At 34.9% G+C, this 27073-nt stretch overlaps 2 protein-coding genes across 3 annotated transcripts; both read left to right on the top strand.

Moving 5' to 3' along the window:
- LOC18784040 lies at window positions 1684-6225 on the top strand. 2 transcript variants are annotated; one of them, XM_020560683.1, is made up of 5 exons: window positions 1765-1946; window positions 3307-4179; window positions 4274-4368; window positions 4478-5704; window positions 5786-6225. In XM_020560683.1, exons 2-5 carry the CDS (start codon window positions 3324-3326, stop codon window positions 5813-5815), a joined length of 2208 nt encoding a protein of 735 aa, XP_020416272.1. In that variant the 5' UTR covers window positions 1765-1946; window positions 3307-3323; the 3' UTR covers window positions 5816-6225. The 2 variants fall into 2 exon arrangements, with proteins under 2 accessions (XP_020416270.1, XP_020416272.1); XM_020560681.1 differs by having other exon boundaries at window positions 1684-1946; window positions 4478-6225.
- On the top strand, window positions 18601-19887 carry LOC109948002. The gene is made up of 3 exons (XM_020559889.1): window positions 18601-19018; window positions 19277-19341; window positions 19606-19887. Exons 1-3 carry the CDS (start codon window positions 18928-18930, stop codon window positions 19885-19887), a joined length of 438 nt encoding a protein of 145 aa, XP_020415478.1. The 5' UTR covers window positions 18601-18927.

The following is a 27073-nucleotide window of genomic DNA, read 5'->3' as shown; positions in this document are numbered from 1 at the left end:
AAATTTGAACTCCTATAACACCTTAATAACGTGTATGTATTAGAAAACTTCCCTCGCTCTTCTTAACTTTCCAAAAAAAAAAAAAAGTTTAAGTATTATCAAACTACTAACAAAATTGAAATTCTCATAAAAATAAAGAGTTTCCAACTATGAAGACACCACCACCCCATCATACCACCAATAATTGATAAAGGCAAATGAAATGCCAGCACGTAAAGCATATAAACAATATAAAATACAATAATGTAATCAAAATGGGGCAAAGAAAGAGATAGGCCTCATCACTCAGAGAAACACTTTTATGTAATGGGAATAATATCGTTTTTACAATTTCCAATCACTCACGTTATATTACACGTAATAACTTTTTTACGTAGCATAACATAATTTTTCGAGATAACAAAACAATACTCTCCCGTTTCATTTAAGTTCTTCTCCATCAGTTGCCTCCCCTAACAACTTTTCACACAAAAATTCACATTTCCAACGAGAAAAATTTAATGATGTTCGAGTCTTATAATATAATAAGTCTAAAAGAGTCCTATGCGTCGGTCCAGTCGTACAAAGACGACCTTTACCCTCTGTTTTTAAATCAGCATTCATTGTCCTCACATGATCCAAGCCAAGTGACCTATTATAAACAAATCCAACAAACAACAAGTAACCTACAATTTCTCATTAACTTTTATTAGTGTTCATATTATAATAATCAATCATCATTAGCTTATTATTATCTACTTTATTAATACTATTGATAATAATATTAATCCAATAAAAAATCTTTTCGAATTAGGTATACCAAAATGGATGACATGGTTATATTTTTCATTACAAACAATTTGGATGACATAACACGGTTCCTGGTTATATTTCTCATTCACTTAATTATTTGAGCTACAAATAATTTATTATATCTCTATATATTTTTGAATGAATTTAGAAGTTCAAAAGTGCCAAATTAGTTATTATCTAAAACTTGCCGTCTCAATTTTTTTTTCCCCTCCATGGGAACCTTTTTGTTTTTTAGGCCAAAGTTCAAAAGTTGCAAATCAAAGTCTAGGACAATCCAATTAACACCCAATTGGTCCTTTGAGGGAACCTTGAGGATAAGAGATTTTTCCTAAATTCGAAGGTAAGGTTACTTCACTCCATTTTTGCCTCTAGTGATTAAAAAAGTTGACTCTTATTTTTTAAAATGGATAATATAATAAAAATGAGGATATTTTTTTTGTTTCTATAAGCAAATTGAGGATTCTTTGTGGGACTCATTTTGCACTGTAATTTAAAATTTAAACAATCTATTTTTCATGCTCTCAATTGATTTTCGTTCTTACATAAAATTTCGTCAAATTAAAAATATTATTAAGATAGTCAAGTGATCAAATAAATAGACGAATATAGTGTTTTTGGTAGACAATGACACAATCAAATGTTTACATAAAATTTGGTAAGAAAGAACCAATTCAATTACCCAAAAAAGACAATTCAGATTACTGAACTACAATCTAAAATTAATCATGATTTTTTGGAAAAAAATGGAAATGACTCTCTAAAGTTGGCCCACTTAAAAAAAAGAAGAAGAAGATTCCGTCTCTAAAAGGGTCCACTTTATTAGTTTTTTTTTTTGGGTATAATCTTATTATTTCATCTCCGTTTTTAAATTTGGCTTTTCATCATCCGCGGGTAAGCTCTGCTCTGCAGCCAAGTATTAACACAAACGTACAGACCAGTTTATCTCTCTCTCTCTCCCCCTTTATTCTATTCTTTCCCTGTCACATAATTTTTAGTGTATGATTAGGTATTGATTCTCATACAATACATTACAAGCTCTCTGTCTTTCTTTCTGTGACTTCTGGAGCTCTCATTTGCTTCTCTTTCCAAGCTCCAAGCCGAGTCGGTTTCTGGGTCGGCCTCATATCCAAGCTTCTCTCTCTTCGTCTTTCAGGGTCAGTGTTTCTTTAACTCAACACTGCATATTTCTTCTTCTTCTTTTCTTCCTGAATTTGATTTATCTGAAAGAAAGCTGAGCATGGATTTGTGGGTTGACTTGTACCTTCTTGCTGCGACTTCTTCTAATATGTGAAATCTAATTTCATCAGTTAATGCGTTCTTTTAGATTTCTTGACGGTTGTTGCTTTAATAAAGATTCAGAATTTAGTATTTTTGGTTTTCTAGGTATGATTTCAAAACATTGTGATGTGGGCTAAAGTGGGTTTTGATTTTATGGATGGAGGATTAAAGATTGTTGCTAGTTTTAAAATTGTAGGTAAAAATGAATAATTTGATGTAACCCATTTAAGCAGAGTCTTTTTCTGTGGGCATTTGAACAAAAAGAAAAGGACTAGTCACTTTCATAGGGTACAATACCTTTCTGTTTGGTTGCTAAGAAAGTGAAGAGAAGGAAAGGAAGTAAAATTCAAACCTGTTGTTCATTATAATTCGTCCTACTTAATAAATTTTGTGAATCTCACCTTAATTAAATCACAGAATTGTGTTGGTTGCTGTTGCATTGACTTTCTATTTCATTGGTAAATAGTGAAAATTCAAGTTCAATTGCTTTATGCTTTTTTGGGTTCCCTGGGCTGTCAAATGAGTGTTACGCCACATTGATAACTATTATTCGGCTTCACGAAATTGTGGATCTCAAACAGTATGTGAATTTAACTTGAGTTTGTTAAATGTTTAGTAGGTTAGCACATTTGCATCACTTGAGGGAATTGTTATTTTAGTTTGGGAGGAAAAGGTAAAACGATCCCCAAGTTGCCAGTACATTAAAATAGATATGGTTTTTCTTGTAGAACCTAAACTTCTAATTTTTTGTTTGTCTAAATTTTCTTTTTGATGCAAAAAATGCAAAAGAATCGTTTACATGTAACAAAACAGTGGATTCATCTCAAATCCTATGAAAACTGAATGATTTCTGTTATCCTGAAGGGTTGAAATGTTTAGCACTCATAGAAAGTTTGATACCAAAACGAAAAATTTAGGAAAGTTTATTAGAAATCTCAATAGCTTGGATGCTCAAAAAGAGGGTCCGAAGTTTCCAAGTCAGGATGTTTTGTTATACTTGAATCAACTTTCAGTTGGAATTTACACTCTTGTTTTGGCCAGAACTGGACGGTTTATTTATCATTTGTAGGTTCATAGTAATCTTTGTTTTAGTATAGTTAGTTTTTTAGTTGCCTTCATATTGCACACCGTCACAGACAAGATTACTTTATATGAGAATCTCTCATGTGTTGCGAGTCTGGTTCCTTGCTTTTTCTTCTTTGGACTGCAATTTGATTACAAAGAGGTACTTTGCAGGAAAGTAAAGAAAATACATGATGCTAAAGAATCTGATGGAAGAGAAGCAGTTGAACTTCAATCAGCCACTTCTATCTGTGAGACGATTTTCAGCGACAGTGGTCTCCTCAGAAGCTGATGAAAAAAGAAAGGCTGAAAAGTCCCTACCCAAACTACCTCCCCTTCCTGTTTACAAATCAGAGTTGAAATCAGGTCCCGTGAGGAACCCAGGAACTGTTCCTTTTGTATGGGAGCAAATCCCAGGAAGACCCAAGGATGAAAGAAAATCACCAAATCAAGCTCTTGAATGGCTTCCCACTGCACCAAAGCTTCCGCCTGGAAGGGTTTCAAAGGTTAAGAAGCAAGCAACGGATAAAGGTTCTGAATGTACAACTGCTGCTCAATCACCAACTGGAAATGTACTTTCCAATTCTCAAAATGTTTCAACCTTGGATACAAAAGAAGTTACTAAATATGACAGCTCCAAAGTGGAGATGGAGGATAAGGGTATTGCTGGTTCAGACGATGGCGATGAGACCTATTTAGATGCACTTTCTAGGAGTGAATCATTCTTTATGAACTGTAGTATAAGTGGTTTGAGTGGACTGGATGGTCTAGATATCAAACCATCTGGAACCTTCTCAACAGATCCACAGACTCGGGATTTCATGATGGGCCGGTTCTTGCCTGCAGCAAAAGCTCTGGCTTCAGAAACACCTCAATATGCTAGCAGGAAGCAACCAGTTGCCCGAGAGCAACCACTTTTGCAAGAGCAACCAAGTGGGATGAAGAAGGTAGTAAGTGGGGATAAGCAACATCCACTTAATCAACATAGGCCAAAGGATTTGCCACATTATGTTCAAGATATAGCTGGGGACAAAAGTGAGGATGAAGGTGATTATAACAAAAATGTATTAGCTAAGTTTGTTGGGTTATTTACTTGATTTATTCTTAAAAATTTCCGTTTGCCTTTTGAATCCTGTTCTAGGTATGAGAGTGCAAGCGCAATTACCCATTTCTTCAGTTAGGAGAGTGCGGGCTAAATCTTCTTATGCCATTTCGTACAGAGAAGCTAAAAAAGAGGTATTTATCCTTCCCCTTTTTTGTTCTTTTTTTTTGTTTTGTTCCTGGTTTTCTTTTGTCATCATCATGCCAAGAATCCTGGTTGAACATCTGCTATTTATTTCTCTAGCATTCTCTGGGTGATTCATCTGAAAAAAGATTAATGAGTGGACATCCGGAAGGTAGGGTGCCTGAGGATAAGAACGATTTGATACATGAATCCAATCAGATCACCAACAGAAGTGATTGTCAGAAATTAGATGGGTCACCTATGTACAGGCGTCTACAGGGTAGTGGCATATCACCCTACCGAAATGAATGTTCTCAGCATGAAGAAAAAGGTTTTCTTGGTATTCCCGAAAAAGCTAAGAATTCCAGAGAAGCTAATAGCTCTGGCAAATATCGAAAATGCCACAACAATTTTCAGGAATTATTGGCTGCCGAGAATGTTGCCGAGTTGGAAATGGGCCCAGGGAGTCCTGTGGTTGAGAAGACTCTGTATATTGATTCAGTACAAACTGTAAAATCTCCATGTTCCTCAGATACAAAGGGCCGTATTATTGATTACAGAGGGAATGGTTTTGAAATTCGTGAGAAAAGGGATAAAGTGGAAGAAATAACCCATTCAGTAGAGTCTTCATTCCAAGATACTGAGCACTTGGGTGATGGGAATGAAAAGGCAATAGTGCGGCATAAAAGTTTGGAGTTTCCTGACTCCAGCTTTCTATCTTCTTCTGGCAGATCCAGTGATGATGTGCAAACCGACATTAGAATTGGTTATATACCAAATCAGGATCTTATTCAACATTCTAGCCAAGTGACAAGCTCAAAAGGTGCTGATCAAGAGAAGTTAAATTTAGAAAGCAAACAGTTAGTGAAATCAGGTGATAGGGAAAATTTTGTTGGCCTTACTCCGGATTGTTCTACATTGACAAGCACAAAACTGGCTGGTGAGAAAAAGATTGGTTTAGAAAGCCAACAGTCTAGGCAATCAGGTAGAGAAGACAGTTCTCATGGCCATGTTCAGAATTCAGTTTCATTGACCAACTCGAAACTGGCCAATAGGGGGAAGATTGATTTAGAAAGTCACCGGCTTCTGAAACTTGGTAACCAAGAAAGTCCCCGGGGAAACAAAGTACCACTGCCTCTTGGACCGCCTTTACCAAAATCTCCATCAGAGTCTTGGCTAAAGCGTACCTTACCTAGTATTTCCTCCAGGAGTTCATCTTCACAGTCTTCTCTTGGTTCGCGGAGTTATACTAGCAGTCAGGCTTCCAAGACTTCTTCTCTTGATCCCAAGTGGGAGACAATTGTTAAAACTTCTAAACCACACCATGGACATTTGCGGTTTTCAGAGGTAGTTCTCAACTCTAAACCTTCCTGGCTTTAGTTTTACCTGTTTGTTGAGGGTTGTTTATGTTACTCAATATTTTATCAGGAGCTTCTGACACCTATACCGGAAGCTTAGACGTACGGAAGTTGTGTCTGAAGCTCACCAGTTTATACATTTGCCTTGATGGAATAATGTCCACTCTTTTGATGGGAATATAGGTGCAAAAAATATAATTTTCACTTTAATACAGCCTCTATTCTCCAAGGTATCCCCTTACAAGTTACTTTACTCAGAAGTTTGGTATATAATGGATACTGTACATCAACGAGCCCATTTCTTATCCTGTAATTTTCTTGTAAATCTCATCTCATCATTTTTTTTTCTTTCTGAACTTAAAGTTTGTTCCTCTATTGGGATTCTTGTGTAATGGTATTCAATAGCTGTATATCTTTTTCTTATTTAAAGTTCTTTTAATAAAAGGAATCTGATGTACTTAAAGCCATGTGCATTATCTGCCATGCATAACAAGCAGAGCAGTTTTCTTATATCTTCGTTGACCAAGGAAATTTTCACATATCTAAAATCCATGGACCATCTCATCAATTTTCTTGAGTTAAGGCCAAGATATGTCTCCAAATCCATACATTTTTCTTGGATGGAAGAATAACTCAGCTTTAGCATTTATTGGTGTTAAGACATGTATATTTAGATATAGCATTTCCTGTTTTTCATATATCAGATTTTGATAGCCCTACCAATAGAGTTTAGCCGAGTGAAAAAGGACCTAGACTTGCAAATTAGTGGTCTTAGGTTTGAACATCCATGACACCAATAGCGTGAGAAATCCTCGTCATCCTATTAGTTTAGACTATTGCTTGTATTTAAAAAAAAAAAAAAGGTTTTAATAGCTTTTTTTTTAGGTGCTACTCATGGCCAATTTGCAAGATCATATAAGTATTGATTGAGGATTTTATTTTAACCTAATAAGCCTGTTCAATTTATTAAGCTGCACACAAATAATGTAATACCATCTTGTGGTCTTTCCTAAGTCAGAAATGAATTTTATTGCCAGCTCATGTATTTTGACCATTTCTATTTCAATCCATAGAATTTCCAAGTCTTGATCACTTTTCGACAACCAGAATAGTCAACCAAGAAATTTGAATGGTACGACTTAAAGAAAAATAGAAGAAAGTTTCAAGTCATCAATTCTTTTTAACACGGCATTTGTGCACATGATAATATAAAAAAAATAAAATAGTATATATATAATATGCTTGAAGGTCATATAGATAATCTTGTAACACATAGATTGGAAAAATGGCTAGAAAATTTGTTGTTGTGGCCGGTGTCCGTGCAGAGGAAGTAGGTTTCATGCCAGACAACTCGGGAGGCCTACTTTTGTTGTGCATGATTTTTGTTTCCCTCTCACTTGTATCAATGGTCATATTTGCTTGTAGTGATAAAGGATCAAAGAAGAAAAAGCGCCGAGATGACTGTGGTGACTGCGATTTCACCGGTTGTTGTTGTGGTGGAGGCGGTCCATGTGGAGGTGGAGATGGAGGCGGAGGCGGAGATGGAGGGGGAGGCGGAGGCGGAGATGGAGGTGGAGGTGGTGGTGGAGGATGTGGAGGCGGTGGTGGAAGTTGAGATTGTTTAGAAAGAAATGGTAACTAGTCCAAATTTATATGTAAGCTATAATGTAACTAATAGATATGAATTTGTAATTTGAATATGATAATCTGTTTATGATCCGAATTTAAAAACTCATTGGTTTAACAAAACATATATAAATTTTGGGAAAAAAAAATTATATATATATATCTATCTAATTTGATCCGACTATATGATAATTTGTTTGTTCAACCAAATTGCCAGCTCAAGTAAAATTGACCTTGTTGTATAAACCAATGCTTGGGCATTTTTATTGCAACTCTGCAATTAAAATAAAGAAAGGAAATGCTAGCAACCTTCTCTTTAATCTTCTCTTTTGGACTTTCTCTATTTTTTGCTTAACATGTATCATTTTCCTTAAACTTAAAACAATGTCATTAATATATTATACAAGCTAACTTTTGCTTTCCAAGTTTATCCTTATTAAATGTATTCAATTTATCCAAAAAAAATTCACAACTTTCTTTCCATCTTAGTTTATTGTTATTTTTTTTTTAACGTTAGTTATTATTATTATTTTAAAGAAAATGTCTGCTTTTAAAAAAAAAGAGGAAATGTCCTTTATTTATTTATTTTTTTTTACACAAAGGGTTTAGATAGAAAAAAAAAAAAAAAAGTCATTCACATCCGTAAGCACCCCAATGGTATAGAGTTTACAGACTAACAATTTTTATTTTTTTTTCAAAGGATATTGCTTGATTGCATTTCTTATACTACTAAATAAACCAAAATATCCCCCAAATCTGAGTAGAAACAAAACAACACATTTTAATAGTAGCAACTTTTGCATCGACCCAAAACACATTTACCAAATGTCGTTCTTCATCCAAATCCATTGCATAAAAAAAAGTTAGGATTCTCTTCTTGCATTCTCGTGAAAAGCTCAAGCATTGCCTTAGCATCCCTGGATTGTTTGAGCTTTTCACGATTTCTAATGTATTTTTCTAAAAACCCAATTTTCTCATATCCTCCGTATTGTTTGATCATTGCAGCAAAAATTTTACTTGGCTTCACTCCAACTGAATGCAAAGCATTAGGGTTAATGACCTAAATGGTCCTCCAACTATTGCTCCAGTATCATTTGGTCTACCAACTAAAATTTTCATTTCAAACATCCTTAAACTTTTTATTTTGTACCAAGATGGTCCTTCCATCAAAGTCTATGTATTATTTCGTGAAATCGAGGGACAAAACAGTATTTTTAGGTGAGTATCCTCCTCTAAAAGGGTTATTGATCCCAATGGTTCTCCAATTATTGCTCCAATATCATTTTGGTCCACCAACTAAAATTTTCATTTGAACCGTCCTTCAACTTTTTTTTTTTTTTTTTTTTTTTTTTGTATCAAGATGGTTCTACTATTAAAGTCTATCAATTTTATTGTTAAATTGAGGAGTAAAAATGTCTCTATGAATTAAAATAGCAATATATAATTAAAAATTAAAGGAAACTATTATAAAACTGCCACATAAGATGGTATAGAGATGTGGTATACAAATGTGGTAAGAGTAGCATTATTCTTGTTATTTAGGTTCACATGCGAGAGGTAAACAAAACTATATATATATATAATCAAATAGAAACTTCATAAGATAAACTTCAACGGTACAATCAAAGACATCAACAAGACATCTAAAATATCAATTCCAAGAGGGCAACAAACTAACATGCTAAAAACACAACTAACGCGGACAAAATTCGCACTAAAACTACTAGTCCACATCACCACAATTAACATAAACCCAAACAAAGCCCACAAACCCAACATAACCAAAACCCTAAAGCAACCCTTGAGCCTAGACGAACCTTACCACCACCACCTGATAAAGCGTGGTCGTGGCCACACCCACCACCACGTCCGTAACATATATGGGGAAAATATGATTTCCAATGATCTACCTGCACATAAGAGTGAATAAATAAACGAAAACAACAAATTTGCCAAAGAACAATTGGGTGATTTGCAGCAACCTACGTCAAAGACGATGTAGAATCAAATTTAGAGAACATGAGCGAGGTCAGAGAGCGAATTTTGGGAGCAGGATTTGATTGAGAACATAGACTAAAAGGGGTGATGGGGGAACTTCAATCTAACCATGGCTCAGAAGAAACCACCACAAGGGGCTTTTTTTTTTTTTTTTTCAAAACACCACAGTGAACTTATTCACTAACCTAAAAGGAAAAGATAAGAAAAGAGGATGGGGAGGAGGTTCTTGTAGGTCATATTGATAATCTTGTAACACATAGATTGGAAAAATGGCTAGAAAATTTGTTGTTGTGGCTGGTGTCCGTGCAGAGGAAGTAGGTTTCATGCCATATAACTCGGGAGGGCTACTTTTGTTGTGCATGATTTTTGTATCCCTCTCACTTATATCAATGGTCATATTTGCTTGTAGTGGTAAAGGATCAAAGAAGAAAAAGCGCCGAGCTGACTGTGGCAACTTAGATTTCACCGGCTGTTGTTGTGGTGATGAAGGTGGTCCATGTGGAGGCGGAGGCAGAGATGGAAGTGGAGGAAGAGATGGAGGTGGAGGAGGAGATGGAGGCAAAGGCGGAGGTTGTGGCGGTGGAGGTGGAGGTTGAGATTGTTTAGAAAGAAATGGTAACTAGTCCAAAGTTATATGTAAGCTACAAGCAAGCACAATAATGTAATTAATAGATATGAATTTGTAATTTGAATATGATAATCTGTTTATGATCCGAATCTAAAAACTCATTGGTTTAACAAATCATATATAAATTTTGGAGGAAAAAATATAAATTATATATATATATATAATCTGATCCGACTATATGATAATTTGTTTGTTCGACTAAATTGCCAGTTCAAGTAAAATTGATCTTGTTGTTTTAACCAATGCTTGGGCATTTTTATTGTTTGATATGACTTCTATTCTTCAAAAACATAAAAAATTAAAGGTTTTTATCACAAATGGTCTTTGATGTTTGCGAAATTATCACCTTTGGTCATTTTATTTTTTTCTCGACATTATGGGTCCTTTATGTTACACCTCATACATCAATTTGGTCATACCGTGTAGATTCTGTCAAAATTTATGTTAAATTGATGACATGTCACGTATGTGATGTCCACATATTCAATGAGATAATGGCACGTGAATCTAAAAAAAAAATTAATTTTTTAAAAATGGTTTAAGATTTAAAATCTAAAAAAAAAAATTAGAAAACTAAAATAAAGAAATGAAAAAAGAAAAACTGCAACTTTGCAACTCCCCTTCCCCTCAACATTTAAAAAAAAAAAAAAGATATTTAGTCATATACCCATTCTTAGCACTAATACTATAGATAAACCCTATACCATTTAATTTCTATAAACAAAAAAAAAAAAAAACTCAAAAAATGACAGCAGGCCCTATTGAATTTAATTTTGATTATTAAATCACTTTGATGCCCTATTGAGTGTTTTGGGCTTTTTTTTATGAGGTTTTGAGATTGGGTTTGTTTTAAGAAATTAATGGCAATTTTGTAATTTGAAAGAAGTTATAAGCTTTTTTGTTATGTTGTAAATGGACTTTGAGTATGTTTATAAAGTTCATTTCATATAGGGTTTTATTTATTTATTTATAATTTGGGCTCCTTTTATGTAAACAACACACACCACTTGAGTTGTTGCTCTCCACTTGATACCCAAGTGAACCCAAGAGAAACCCCTCTTGATTTTGCTGGAGTTCATGGGACTGCTTGCTTGCATCTCACAAGCAGCCTACTCCCACTTACATTGCCGTAAGAACTCTCAGGGGTCGTTTGGTACACAGGCTTGGCTTGAACTGGCTTGGACTAAATTTAGTACCATGTTTGTTTCATTTAATTCTAGTCTTAGATGGGATTGCTAATACCGGGCCCACCAAAAACACCTCCTTAGGAGGGGACTACTAATCCCATGTAGAAAGGGAGGATTAGCTAGTCCTATGTTTACCAATGTATGAGATGCATATATTATATTGTAATACTAATAACATATATTACTATTATTATTATTATTATTACATACACATATACTATAATGTACATATATACATGTATATACACATATACAAGTATATATATATACATATATATACATATATAATATATATAAATACATATAGATATATACACATATATTATTATTATAATATACTCATATACACATACATATTAATATTATAATAATAGCATACATGTATACATGTATATATGTAATATATATTATATTATATATTAATGTACATATATACACGTATATACATGTATATATATAAACACATATATACATATATAATATATAAATACATATAGATATATACACGTATATTATTATTATAATATACCCATATACACATGCATATTAATATTATAATAATAGCATACAAGTATATTTGTAATATATATTATTATAATACATATATATAAGTATATATACATATATGTGTATATATTATACCCATGTATGTATTATAATATACATATACACACGTATATAGACATATACATTATATATTTATATTATATGTATATATATATTATAATATACATATATACACGTATATACATGTATATTATTATTATAACATACCCATATATATTATCTATTATAATATACATATGTATATGTATATGTATTATACCCATGTATATATTATAATATATAGATACACCTATATACACATATATTATATACATGTATATACGTATACATATGTATATTATAATATATATAATATATACTAGCCTCTCTGCACGCGCTTCCGCGCATGCGAGAGGTTTTTTTTAAAAAAAATTTAAATTTATTTTAAAATTAAAAAAAGATAATGAATATTTGTGATCCATAAACATAGGACCCATTATCTGAATTTTCTTTTAATTTTAATTTTTTTAATACAAAAAATTGTGAATTTACCATATTATCCTCATTTAATTAATAATTTCAATTCTTAATATTTGCATTAACCAATGGCATTTTCTGGTATTTTGAATGTTTCACCATTCTCTGCCTTTTGCTTTATATATATAGATATATAATATATATGTATATATACATACATATATAATATACATATATACACGTATATACATATCTATTATTATTATTATTATTATTATTATAACATACTCATATATATATATATATATATATTATCTATTATAATATACATACATATATATAAATATATGTATATGTATTATACCCATGTATATTATAATATACATATATACACCTATATACACTTATATATATGTATGTACGTTTATATTATTTAAAATATATAATATTATTATAATATACTTATATACATGTATATACATATATATTATATATATTATAAAATACATATATACATATATATATATTTTTGAAAAAATAAAAAAATTATAGTCCTAGTCAAAGCATACACCAAACGCAGGATAAGTGTTATCCAACTTAGACCAAGCCAAGCCAAGCCAAGCCAAGCCAGTCCCTAAGCATAGTCCATGCCAAGACAGTCCTGTGTACCAAACGAGCACTCAGTTTGGTTTGACCCACAAGCACACACCGCTTGCATGCTCCACACACTAAATGAATCAGCTGCTGTATATTAATAGGCCATTGGCTCAATGTGAAAAGCAAGACTTTTCCCATACTCTACACCAATGTCGGCAGCCCCAAGTGAAGACCTAAATTTCTTCAATTTCAATCAACCACTCATTTAATGCAACATGACTTCCTCCAATAGCCAAACAAAATCTCACATATTATGTTTTCACGAAGCAAAACATAAGGCTTGCAGCAATTATTGCATCTCAATCTGGTTAGCTATCCTATCTCTTTCTCTTTGAAAATTTTGGCGAGTTTTTGTGTCTCTTCAAACCCTTCAACATCAGGTTGTGAAGAATGAAGTTTCTAGGAAGTGTTCATGAATTTTCCGCAGCCAGAATCGTCAACCGAATACTTTGAATAGCAGGACTTGGAATTGCACACGTCATTTGTTGACATTACATTATAAAAATATATATAGCTTGGATTAACGAACAACTAGCTAATCTTGTAACTCATCGAAAACATGTCTAGAGGAGCATATGTTTTTCTAGGTGGTGGCCACGCAGAGGAACTAGGCATCATGCAAGACAACTCGGGGACGATACTTTTGCTCTGCATGATTCTTATGTCTCTCACACTTATATCAATGGTCATATTTGCTTGTGGTGATGATGAAGGATCAAGCAAGAAAAGATACGGAGGCGGCGGCGGCGGTATTGTTGGTGATGGTGGTGCAGCTTGTGGTGGCGGTGGCGGTTGTGGAGGTGGCGGTTGTGGAGGTGGAGGTTGTTAGGAAGATATATATAACTATGTTTTCATAAAATTAAGAAAAGTTCGAATTTATGTCCACAAAACCTGTCGTTCTTATAATTGTTCTTGTTGATACTAATATTGGTTTGTAAGTTATGTTATATCGATGGAGCTTCTTATGTACATGATGGTCAGATTTTGGCTTTTACTAAGTTTGATGGTAGTGTTTGTTTTTCTCTTTTAAAATTCACTTTAAATTTCTATCCACAAAAATGCAATATTCAGTAAATTCCCATATTGCCATTCTCTGCTGTTTACAATTTGAGAGAGAGAAAGAGAGAGAGAGAGAGAGTCGGTCTACAATACAAAGGTGGGGCCCGTTGGCAGAGGGAGGAGAACGCAGCGGGGGGATTGTTGCATGTATTTTTGTTTTAATCTTTTTTATTTATAAAAAGACTTAATTTAAAAAAAAAAAGGATTTGAAGTTTTAAACTATTTAAAATATATCATTATATTTTATTTTAAGTCATGTGTGATTATCTCATTGGATATGTGGACACCACCGCCGGAATCCGGCCTCCAGCCATTGCCGCTGGAATCCCGCCGCCTGCCACCGTCTGCAGGGGACCAACTTTGTTGCTCTTTATTCACCTTTAAAAAAAAAAAATTGTGTCACTGAATGGACTCGAACCTTGACCCTTAAAGGAGAAAGGCTCACTCACAAACCACTACACCAAAACTTCATTTTGTAATATTTATTCAGTTATACAATATTTATATAAACAATCAACGATTTTAAAAATAAAATAAAAATCATTTCAACACTTACTCACACAAAAACTGCAAATAAAAACAGAAACTGCAACAAAAATACAATGTAGATATCAATTATGTTAAATAATAAAAAAAATAAAAACAACTACAAAAACTGTTGTAATTAAATGGAAACTCCAATTTTTGAGTTCCCTTACTCTTGGGTACTTATACTCCTCTTGCCCACCCAATTCTTCATATGGGTTGCCTTTACTCTTCAACTTGGTGAGGTTGAAGGGCAAGGAAAGAACAAAATTCAAATTGTAATTAAATGAAAACTTCAATGCAGTTTCCAGTTTCCAAAAGTCCAATTTTGAGTTCCCTTGCTCTTAGGTAGTTCTCCTCTTCTTGCCCACCCCATTCCTCATCTGGGTAGCCTCTACTCTTCAAATTGGTGAGGTTGAAGGCCAAGGAAAGAGCAAAAATCCAATTGTAATTAAATGAAACTGCAATGCAGTTTCCAAAAGTCCAATTTTGAGTTCCCTTGCTCTTCGGTAGTTCTACTCTTCTCTTGCCCACCCAATCCCTCATCTAGATAGCCTCTACTCTTTAAATTGATGAGGTTAAAGGCTGAGGAAAGAGCAAAAATTCAATTGTAATTGCCAAAACTGCAATACACTTTCTGAAAATGCAATGTAGTTTGTGCAAAACTACAATGTAGTTTTTGCAAAACTACAACGCAGAACCTGTGTAAAATTTCACTGAACTAAAGCTTAAATGGTATTACAAAATATCATATGACAGTGATGGCATCAACCATTTCCAAATCAAGACAAATGCATAGTAAATGAGCTTTATAATAATAAGTTGCTTATTTCAAATCAAGACAAATGCACAGCAAGTGAGCTTTATACCATGGAAGAGTTGTTTATTTCATATAGAATAGACCCAACAAGCTCTCAGTAGACATAAACAGGGAATAAAAATGAAGCAATTCAAATTACCTTCATGCACCAGCCAGCCCACATATCACCATATCTTCCAATTGGCTCACCAATACCCATGAGTCCAAAGTACATTGCTGGTCCAATCAGTTCACGGCTGAATGCCAAGTTCATACCACACATAGGAAATAGAGTTCCCCAAGTATGGTCAGAACTACATCAACAAACCTGAAAAAATTCAAGAAGAAATGAACAGGCAATTATGTAAAAACTAGCTTTTCAGTAGTAATTAGTCTAGTTTAAAAGGAAAAGAAAAGGGAAAAATAGGCATACAATCAGTAATTTGTGTAATTTGGGATCATATCTAAATAACTACTAACAAACACAAAAAGCCTAATTTATTAACAAAAAGAAAACTAATTTATTAAGCTACACTAGAGGTTATAGAGATGTAAAACAAGCCTCTTTCAACCTATTATGCGCTAAAATTAGCTTATTACACAAAAAATGTGGTGGCTTCTTTTAATTAACTCTTATAATAGAGCATTTCAACCCACATTAATGACAAAGCTGGCCTAACGGATCTATTGTTAGATCCATATAGTCTTAATAAATCAATAGATACAGAAATTGAACTTTTGCAGATACCTATTCGGTTTAGAAACTGAAATTTTGCAGATATCTATTGCTAGATCCATATGTCACAGCACTCAGCATCCCATGAGAAGTCCATTTCCATGGCATCCATTATCTTTATTTTCCACTTCAACGGGTTGTTTCTCTTCACATAGACAGGAGAACAGATTTAAAGAACATTAGCACCTTGTTAGTAATTTCCTATAAGTGGAGAAGAGAATATGAAAATTTAATGAGCTTGTAAAGAATTACATAAATTTGATCCAGGGCTTGGCTTATAGACATATTTCCAAAAGTAGAGCTAATGAAACGTGAGAAGTTAGTGGTATCATAGTCATGTTCCACAAAGTTCCTTTTAGAAGATATCGCCAACAGAGACATATATAAGTATCCTTTAACTGAAACAATGGTACAAGCAAAAGCATATCCAACAATAGTTCTCATGTGGAAGAAGCAACATTACCTGAACCCGTCATCATTAAAGTTTACTGCAATTGGACCGGCCCCGTACTTTAAAGCCTTTAGCTACATGAATGAGTACATGGATGGCAATGTTTGTAATGGAGATTCAGGCCAATCAAGGAACCTCAGCATAGAAGACCTTGGAGTTGCCGGTGAAGGCCGAAGGGATGAGCCGCGAGTCAATCGATCTTGAACTCAGCAAGATAGCAATCGTAATTGCCCTTCATCTTGAGCTAGAAAACCTTGGAGTCGCCGGTGAAGGTCGAAGGGATAAGCCGCGAGTCAAGCACCGTGGAGTTGTCGTCGCTGCAGAGAGAGAGAGATTAGAGCAACTCCACCCCTTAGGGCAAAGTCTAAGGCAAGGGCAAGCAAGGGCTGACACTATTCACGTGAATAGTGTCAGCCTTGCCATTTGTGGTTCCACCCACAAGGGCAAAGTCTAGGGCAAGTCTAGGGCAATTACTATTCATTGTACTTTATTTCCTATTTTTTTATACTTTAAATCATTAATTTTGATAATCTTTTGTAATTAAATTTTCGGATGTGAATCTCGGTTGCCACGTGTCTTATTCCAGATAAAATTTTCGGATATTCATTAATAAAAATTATAATCTCAGATTTTCGATAAAATTTTCACCCTCTAAAATTGTGCCACGTGTCCCATGTCAGATAAGATTTTCAGATATTTTTAAAAAATTATAATCTCATATTTCAGATAAGATTTTCACCCTCTAAAATTGTGCCACGTGTCCCATGTCTGATAAGATTTTCAGATATTTTTTTACAAATAGTGATCTCAGATTTCAGATAAGATTTTCACCCTCTAAAATTGTGCCACGTGTCATCTCTATCTTCTGAATCCCTCTATATAACTACACCATCAACACCACTCCTCTCACACCATCTCTGATATATTCCTTCATTTCTCAGATTTTACAAAACACATTATACTCTCAATGTCAAACTTCAGGAGGGTGTTGGAGAGGCAACAGAAAGAATGGGAAGAAATCCGGCGTAGACGTGAGGAAGAAGATCAGGACGCCGATGAAGAAGAGGAAGAAATGCTTGAAGTAGCGGCGGTGTGTATGATGAATCAATCAAGCCAACATCATCGTCGTCGTGCCCCGAATGTGGACAGACACAGAGAGTCTCGGGGTAAGAATCTCTTGGAGGATTACTTTATCCCAAATTCGTTATATCCTGCTCATAAGTTTCGAGAGAGATATAGAATGCAGCCACATTTGTTCCAAAAAATCATGCATGATATTTGTAATTACGACACATACTTCATTCAAAAGCATGATGCTGTTGGAGTTTTGGGTCTTATCCCGAAGCAAAAACTTACAGCTACATTGCGGATGCTTGCTTATGGGGCATCTGCAGAGCAGGTGGATGAGATTGCAAGGATGGGAAAATCTACTATCCTAGAGTGCTTGGTGAGATTCTGTGATGCAGTGGAAAATTTGTACACGAGGGAGTACCTTCGCAAACCCACTCCGAGGGACCTGCAAAGGCTTCTACAAAAAGGCGAGGCTCGAGGTTTCCCAGGAATGATCGGAAACATCGATTGCATGCATTGGCAGTGGAAGAATTGTCCTACTGCGTGGCAAGGAGAGTATGGGAATCGGAAGGGCCAAAAAAGTATCATTTTGGAGGCCGTAGCTTCATTCGACACTTGGGTTTGGCATGCCTTTTTTGGGGTTGCCGGATCTCAGAATGACCTCAATGTCCTTGGTCAATCCCCGGTGTTCGACGAGGTATTGCGAGGTCATTCCCCTCAGGTCACATACCAAATCAACAATACTGTATACTCTGGTGCCTACTACCTTGCCCGGGCTGCTTTGCACGCGCTGGAGCTGGACTTGGGCTGATTTTTGCCTTTTGCCTGGGCCAACCCCTCAGCGCTGTACATGCTCTTAGATCTGATCAATAAAAAGGAAAACCAACTAATTTAGGTCAGGTTTATAAACAAAAAAGTTATAATTGTTTTTTCAATGGTTAATAGAAGGTGGGCCAAACAATCTGGAAAATTCTGCAGTCAGTTATCCAAGGGTCAGTATTGCATCGTAAAAATGAAGGGCTGAGATTGAATGACCTGAAGACTTGTTGAGCCCTTTGTTATTAAATATCACGTGATATACACGTGACTGAGAAAACAAGTGAAAAGCTTCAACGAACGCGCGGAAGCCCTGGCGTGCACTGGACTGCTTATCTCTGCGATCGATCTCTCTCTCTTGGAAATCCACAATCCTCATCTATGTCCCCAAATCAGAATCTGGGCGTCTCACCTCTGCCGACGCCGAGATGCAACAGTCATCGGACATCGCCGATTCCGGAATCACCATCCACGCAAGGTTTGCCTGCTTAGTTGTCTTCTGTTTCCATCGGTTCAATTCAGAAGATTACTCGGTTTTTGTCTTTGAAGAATCTTGATCAAGAAGCTTGGAAGCAATTGGGTTTTGGGGTTGATACATCTGGCATATCACCACATGCTCTCCATTTGTTTGCTGAAATGTCACACTCATGTTGGGTATGCAATGGTGGTACTGCACTTCTTGATTTTGATCTTGGCTACCATATGGGCATTCGAGACAATGGTGGTGGTGAGTTTCTCACGAGTTGCTGCACAATTTTTTCTGTTCAAGAAGACTCTACGCCAGTGGAGAGAATTGTGCAGCAGAGTTTTGGTCATTTATTTCTTTTTGAATTTGCAATAGTCATGTTAATTGTATCAAGGTTTCTTCTTTCTGTTGTTTATTGTGTGCTATTCATAGTTTTATACCAGTTATCGCGCATCATTGGTCATGAATCTTTGCAACCTTTGAGTTGGATTTCTCTGATTACATCAAGTGCTTATCCAGGAAATGGCAATTGTCCTTTACACAAAGAATCCGACTGGAAAGAAGCTGGATATCATGACCACGGAGTAAGACTCCGTTTTCAGGCCACTTTTTTGGTGTTACACTCCAAATAACACGGTGCTTCCAGTTTTTGATTGTGTACTGACATTGAGAGGGACAAGTTATGTGCCATTCATAGATGACATTTGGAATGTCGAGTGGTATTTTTGCTTTTCGAGTGTTGTATTAATTTGTTTGAGTTTTAGATAACATGTTATTTGTGTTAGATTTAATGTGTCAATTTCTGTTACAGAATTCTGAATCATGCAATTTTTTTTTTTCCATGTAAGAGTACTGGGATGGATGCTTGCTTGGGCATTCTTCTCATTCTCTTTTCCACTGCAGATTATAAGCTTAGATGGGTCTGCTTCAAGAAGCTTTGTTATATTCATAATCAGCAGTTCATTTTAGTTGCTTCCAGTTTTGCGATGCTCTCCTCTTCATCTCTGCTTTTCTCATTAATTCATTTATTTAGAGTTGTGTCCAGATTAGGCTTTGATTTTTGTTCTTCTTTTGTTTTCTCAGGGGATTCTTTTGGCAGAGGAGTTGAAGGGTTAGAAGCAGTTAGGTGAAGAAAATGCTTTCTTTGAGTTACTTCTATTTCAACTTTCTGTGAAATTCCCTTTTCTTTTGACTGAAAACGCTCTGACCTTCTAATGCAGATCTTATAAGAAAGAAACAAATTGGATGATATTTAATCCAAGTTATATCATCTTTATATGTTGAATAAATTGTTTTAGTATTTGAACCCAAAGATTGAGTCTTTGGGTGACTATGCCTTTGTTTGTTTGTTTAAACTTATTTATCTGTTTGCCAGATCAATAGCTTCATTTTGGTTTATTACGAAGCATACATTTGGTATGTGATTTGGCAATAGAACATAAATTCAGCCACTATTCCTGTTTTCAATAGTTGATATTAGTTTTGTTCTTTAAACTATCTATTCTGTTTTGTTGTGCATAATGGATGAAGTCAAAAAATTTCAGAGGGGAACAATTAAGAGATAAAGCTGTGAAGCATTTAAGGTATATACATTACTATTATTTGTAAAGGAGGAGGACACAACCAGGAGGAAATTGTTGACGAAGTTAAAGGATCTTCACAGGCAACCAGCAGTTAGATTACACACAACAGGTTGTAAGAACAAAACATGTTTAGCAGACAAACATGCAAATTCCACGAAATAGCAGATGATTGTCTTTTTAGCGGAGAAATAATTAGTATAGCTCTACTTTTTCTTTTCTTTTCCTTTTTTGGGTAAAGAGTTAGTTTAAGTACAGAGTTGCCGTATGAAATTTGTTAATGTTTTTGTGTGATATCTTTTTCTCTTTGTATAAAAAGCCTTAAAGGCTTCTAATATTTCCATTTTCCCAATTGAACTCCTATATTAGTCCCTTTTCCTATAATAGGAACATTTGGTTGCAATTTTTTTCTTTCCTGTTCTGTATTCAGTTTAAGTTTCATGCTTCATGATTGTAATGTTTTTGTTTTAAATAAAAGAAAAGCGATAATTTTCTTTTTTAGTTGCACTATTAGAATTCTGAAACTTTAATTATTTACTTCAATTTGGGTAATTGTCATTATAGAATTTGATTCGTTGTATTTTGAGGTTCTCTCATTATTTGGTTGTTGTAGTTCATTCTAAGTACTGTTTTTTTCTTTCTTGCTGTTCAAATTTGTAGATTGTGCAATTTTACGATTTCTCTTGGGTCTAATTTTTTCCATTTTTCCTATTGTAGGCGCACAAATTGCAAGGAAGGTTTGCATCACTGCATTGGTTACTGAAAAGGAGTATGGATACATGTGAAAAAACAAATAAAGGAAATTTGTACTGGATAATTTATCTTTGTGCCAAAATCATGAGTTGCTTAGGTGAAATACAAATCTGTTTTTATTATTTGATTGTGTCTTCTGAGGGGTGGTGCCAAGCTATGCGTTATTCTCTGTGAAAGGAAAATCCGTTTGAGAAACCAAAGTAATTTTATATTTATTCTGTTCTTAATAATGGAAGCAAATTTAACCTTTTGATGAACCGTAATTCTAATATATTGCACCACCTAACCTCACCATTTACACTACTACAAAAAGTGAAAAAGACGACCAGAAAACAACGACGGTCTAAGTGAAAACCGTCGTGGTTTATAAAAAGACGACGGTTCTAAAAACACCGTCGTGTAATACAACCTTAGACAACTAAAAATGGAGTTTTAAATGGCTGTTCAAAAACAACGACGTACATAATTAAACAACCGACGTCTATTTGAAACAGATTTCCGCAGTGTAAAATCAATGCCAACAAAGAACGGCAGAAGTTATGAATCGACCGACGTAGAAAGTAAAGACGACGATTTCAATAAAAACTGCCGTTTTTACTCATAAAATAACACGACGAGGTTTTCGTATAAGACGCCGTATAATTACAAACAAATCCACGGCTTTAAAATACAAAATATCGCCGTATTAAATTAATTTACAACGACGGAAAATATAAATATAACGACGTCATTCTCGTATAGTTCTACGACGTTATCTTTAAATCGTACAATAAATTTTATCGTCGTATTTATTCATTTTATACGTCGTACCTTTAATTTTAACGGTCGTCTTAATAAGAATTTTTGTTAACAATTTTTTTCTTTGATTTTCTTATCCTACGTCGGTAGATCTACTTAATGACAAGAATTGAAATAACCACGACGGTTTATATAGAACACCGCCGACATAATCAGATTTGTCTGAGATCCCAAGGGTTACGAAATCTTACCAGATGGAACTCTGTTCCACATCATAATCTTAACAGATGACACAGATTTGCAAATATTGCGTCGTGTTAGTTTACAAATTCTAGAACATTAATTTCCCTCATTTTAAATTTCCTCGGGAAAGAAAAATCTATTTATCACGCTTTGGAATTGAAAACTAAAACTGAAAGAATACGGGAAAAAAAACTCTATTTATAATTTAAAATTAAAATCCACGTCGGTTGTAGTACACTTAACGACGTTTAACAAAATAATCTACGTCGGTAATTATAAATCTACCGCCATCTTAACTTAATATAGACGACGATAAAAGACGACGGTAGAACAGAAAACCGCCGTTGTTTCAGTTTCTTTAACATATCTTTCTGCAGGACTTGTGTAGTTCAAAGCATTGACAATGTCTTCATCATATCTCCCAGAAACTACTGATTCAATTGCTCATGCTTTAGAGGCCATCTGAAGCCATTTCTATTCTTTATCGCATTCTTGAAACCCATCTTCTTCTTCTGAAGCTCTACGGATAAAGGAAGAGGCTATCACAAATCCGACGGATCTTCTTAGGCAAGAAAATTAAGCAAAGGATCAGGCACATCTGATCTTCAGATTTCCCTGAGAAGCGAACTTTCCTTCGACAGCGAGTGGAGGCCAGGCTTGCATCTCTTTTGATGGAAAGCAAGGAGTATTCAGAAGCACTAAGTGTCCTATCAGGCTTGATCAAGGAAGTGAGAAGGCTAGTTGACAAGCTTCTTCTTGTGGACATATATTTGATGCGAGTAAGAGAGGAAGAACTTGGAACCTTAAATGTAAACCGAAAATGAATGAAAGCGACAAATTTATAGAATAAATTTTTAAAACCAACGGCGGTCCTTACAAAAAAAATGCCGTTTAAATTGTAAAATCAACGTCGGTATGATAGACGTATATTACAGGAATCCACGTCGGTAAATTAATAAAAACGACGTGTTAAATAATCTACCATGACGCGAGTTATTACTTATGTACTTTAATTTTTGAGTTTACTACGACGGTACCTACAAACTACTGTCGTATTTATTTACCACGTCCGAAGTTAAATGTACCGTCGTATTTTGTAATTTATACGTCGTAGTTATATGTAACCGCCGTATTATTTTTTTGAAATGGTTTTATATGTAAGCAACTTTTCGTCTACTTGACTTACACATTAGTTGTTTTTATATTCTTATTTTATTTAAATCTGTCATCCAAAAAAGAAACTTTATATATTGCAGAATATTAATTTCCTTCGTTTTAAATTTCCTCCGGAAAAAAAACTTTATTTATAACGCACTGTAATTGAAAAATAAACTGAAAGGTCACGGGAAAAAAAATTCTATTCATAATTTAAAAATTAAAATCCACGTCGGTTATATTAAACCTAACGACGTTAAATGAAATGATTCCACGTCGAACGAAAAATATTGCGTCGTGTTAGTTAAAAACGACGTAGTTAAATGTAACCGCCGTATTATTTCTTTGAAATGGTTTTATATGTAAGCAACTTTTCGACTTACACATGCACTGTTTCCAAACCCGATTAAAAATTTCAATCTCCCAGAGAAACCTTTTCGTCTTTTTTCCTTGTCAGAGCATTGTCAGAGTTTCTCATCGTCTTCCTCTCGTCTTCTTCGTCGTCTCTGAACTTAAACATCGATCATCTTCCTCTTGCTTTCATTGCACGCAAAAGGTAAGCTTTCATTTTCACTATTTTGGTTACTGTTTTGCATGCTCATACGTTTTTTGTTTGAAAAATCTTTTGACCTTTTTTCTGGCCAAAATCATTTTACTTCTTTCCAAGTTTGATAAAATATACAGACAAAGAGGGAAAGTTTCCAACTTTGAAGACAACTACATCAACTAAATAAGACGACGGTAGACCACGACGGTTCGTCAGTTGTTCTAGCGTCGTCTGAAAATTGACAAAGTTGTTTTTAAAATAATAGTCTTTTTTTATATGCTTGTTTAATTGCAGGTTTGATTTCTCTGAACAATGGTTTTTGTTTTTCCCTTATTTGATAAAATATAAAGAAAAAGAAACTAGGGTTGGTATCTAATATAGACGACAAAATATCTTATTGTTTTACGTCGTGTGAATGTTAATACCACGACGGTGTATTACTATTGACGTCGTATGAACATAAATACCACGACGTTATATAAATAATAGTTTACCACGACGGTGTATTACTATTGACGTCGTGTGAACATATATACCACGACGTTATATAAATAATGGTTTTAAACATTTATTACGTCTGAGATTATTTCATTGCGTCGTCTAAAATCATATCATACGTCGTATTTTTTTAATACCGTCGTTTGTGTTCTTAATGTTTTCCTGAAATATTTTCACTTGCAGTTTTGTCTGTTAAAATGGTTTCTCAACAACAAACTAAGGATTCTGGCTCCAAGAAGCTTGGAATGGTAGCTCCTCAAGACAAGTCTTCGAAGGAGATGAAGTCTTCGAAGAAGATGAAGTTTGCTTCATCATCTGCTGAGACAGAACAAACCAGCCAGACAACAATCTCTGATGATTTAAAGACTGGTCGAGGTATGAGCACAATGCCTCGTGTTGTGAAGAGAAAGCTTCAGAAACTGAGGCCAATTGTTGAGTACAATAAAAGGGGGAAAGGTGTTGGCCAAGCACATATTGAGATGCAGTCGTATATTGGTGTGTTGGCACGCTCCAGGATCCCACTTGTGGACAAGAAATGGTCCCAAATCCCCAAGGATATAAAGGAACAGATTTGGGAAGCAGTTGACATGGCTTTTGTCGTAGGCCAAGGGGGCAAGACCTCTGTTTTAGCTTCTGCTTCCAAGAAATGGAAGGATTTCAAGTCTACACTAACGAGGCATTATATCCTTCCATACACCAATGACAGGGAGAAATTAAGCCAACCCCCTGAAACATATAAATTCATAGAGAAAGCACAATGGGATGCCTTTGTAGCTTCAAGGCTATCCAAAGATTTTGAGTCTGTGCATTCTCAACATGCACAGATTAGGGAGAAACTCGAGTACAATCATCGATTGTCTCGAAAAGGATATGCTGGATTGGAGGATCAATTGGAGGAAACCATGCCTGGGGTAGAAATTGATCGATCTACCTTATGGAAGAGAGCTAGACAGGACAAACATGGTAACATCCCTGATCCAAAGGTGGCAGAGAAAGCAAAATTAATTGTAAGCCTACTATCACTCTGTTTTAAATTTTTATTAAACTGTGAATTATTCTTATTACGTCGTATGTTATATTTTTCGTCGTTTGAATGATATTACCACGTCGAAAAGTTTTTAAAAACGTCGTTAAAGGTCTAAATAGGAATCACTACTATGTTTTCTGTAATTACAGCATAAGACGTCGGTGGTTCATTTTCGCGTCGTGTGAATGATATTACCACGTCGAAACTTTTTTAAAAACGTCGTTAACGGTCTAAATAGGAATCACTACTCTGTTATCTTTAATTATAGCATAAGACGTCGGTTGTTTATTCATTTCGTCGTTTTAAATAAATAACCACGTCGGTATAACTACCGTCGTGATAAGTTATAATAACGTCGGTTTATACGTTATTGCGTCGTGTGAAATTATATAATACGTCGTTTGTACATAAATAACCGTCGTGTGTTTTTTGTTTATCTTTTTTTAGGATGAATTGCAGAAACAAGTCTCGGAAGGCAAAGTCAGAGTAGATGGCAGCAATGATGTGCTGACCATGGCTTTGGGCCCCGAGCATCCAGGCAGACTGAGGGGAGTTGGTGCTGGTGTTTCCCCAAGGCAATATTTCAATTTGCCCAAACCACAGAGGGTGAGCTTTGACGACCGTTTGAAGGACAGTTTAAGAGTTCTCCTTCAATAAGAGACTAAAAAGATGGAGGCTAAGGCAAGGGAAGAGGCCTTAAGGATGGAGGCTAGGACAAAACAATTGGTAGAGGCTGAGAGGGAGCATTTCCTGAGTCAGCTTTCCCAATTAATTCCCAATTTTGATCCAAGCATGCTTAAACCAAGAATTAGCCAAAGCCCCAAAAATCCAATGTCTGACAAAGCTAGCTGCTCTGGAGGTGATGTGAGATCCCTACATTTGGAGGATGATACTGCCAAAATGGGGAAACATCAGCCAGATGAAGAGAAGGAAGAAGAAAAAAGAGATGAAGAGAAGGAAGAAGAAAAGGAGAAAGAAGATGAAGAAAAGCATGACGACAAGGTATGTTCACATAACTTTGCCTTTTTTATTTGTTTTTCAAAATTTCAGACGTCGATATTTTTATTTAAGTAAATTTAGGTTTTACCCATAAAAAAACTTTCACTTTTGGAAAAAGCCAAAGCTTTTTCAAAAAAGACAGAAAAATCTCTCAACTTTCAAACCAAAGACATGCAAATGTAAAGGATTCCTTAGGAAATCAAAAAATAAATAAGGGCAATTTTGTCCATTTCGACTTCTTTTAAAATTTTTCTCTCTCCTTTGGGCTTTTCCAAAGTCTCCCTTTTATTTAATCCGTCGTTTGTTTAAAACTTAGACGGCGGACTTTTTTTAAGACGTAATAAAATATTTAAACGACGGTTTTTGCACCGTCGTTTAAATGGTTTCAGACGACGCTTTATTAATAAAACCGTCGTCTTTATTGAATTACCACGACAGTTTTTTCACCGTCGTTTAAATCCTTTTAAGACGACGTTTTATTCCTTAAACCGTCGTCTTTATTGAATTACCACGTCATTTTTTTTATTTCTTTAAACAGGTTATTGAAGTTGGTGCTTATTCAAATATGGAGGCGCCATCTTCTTTAAAAACCCTTTGTCGTTTTGTGGAAACGACACTCCTGCCTGAGGATAAGACACTCCAATTTACAATTGATAAGGAGGTGTTTGGTGGTGAGCGCGATACCTTCCTCCTGCCTGAAGATATTACACAATTTGCAGGCATGGAAGAAATTGGAGCTACTGTATTGGCTGTATATATGAGGTTTGTATTTCTAA

The sequence above is a fragment of the Prunus persica genome, chromosome G3, assembly GCF_000346465.2.
Source record: "Prunus persica cultivar Lovell chromosome G3, Prunus_persica_NCBIv2, whole genome shotgun sequence".
NCBI classification, from domain to species: Eukaryota; Viridiplantae; Streptophyta; class Magnoliopsida; order Rosales; family Rosaceae; genus Prunus; species Prunus persica.
Note: the sequence above shows the minus strand (reverse complement) of the source record. Positions and strands in the feature narration are given on the sequence as shown.

Excerpts from the sequence above, each read along its gene's own strand:
- LOC18784040 (XM_020560681.1), top strand. The coding sequence starts at position 3,324 with ATGATGCTAAAGAATCTGATGGAAGAGAAGCAGTTGAACTTCAATCAG. Across the intron at positions 4,180-4,273 it reads GGACAAAAGTGAGGATGAAG|GTATGAGAGTGCAAGCGCAA; the intron begins GTGATTATAACA and ends ATCCTGTTCTAG. Across the intron at positions 4,369-4,477 it reads ACAGAGAAGCTAAAAAAGAG|CATTCTCTGGGTGATTCATC; the intron begins GTATTTATCCTT and ends TTATTTCTCTAG.
- LOC109948002 (XM_020559889.1), top strand. The coding sequence starts at position 18,928 with ATGTCACACTCATGTTGGGTATGCAATGGTGGTACTGCACTTCTTGAT. Across the intron at positions 19,019-19,276 it reads CATTCGAGACAATGGTGGTG|GAAATGGCAATTGTCCTTTA; the intron begins GTGAGTTTCTCA and ends GTGCTTATCCAG. Across the intron at positions 19,342-19,605 it reads CTGGATATCATGACCACGGA|AGTACTGGGATGGATGCTTG; the intron begins GTAAGACTCCGT and ends TTTCCATGTAAG.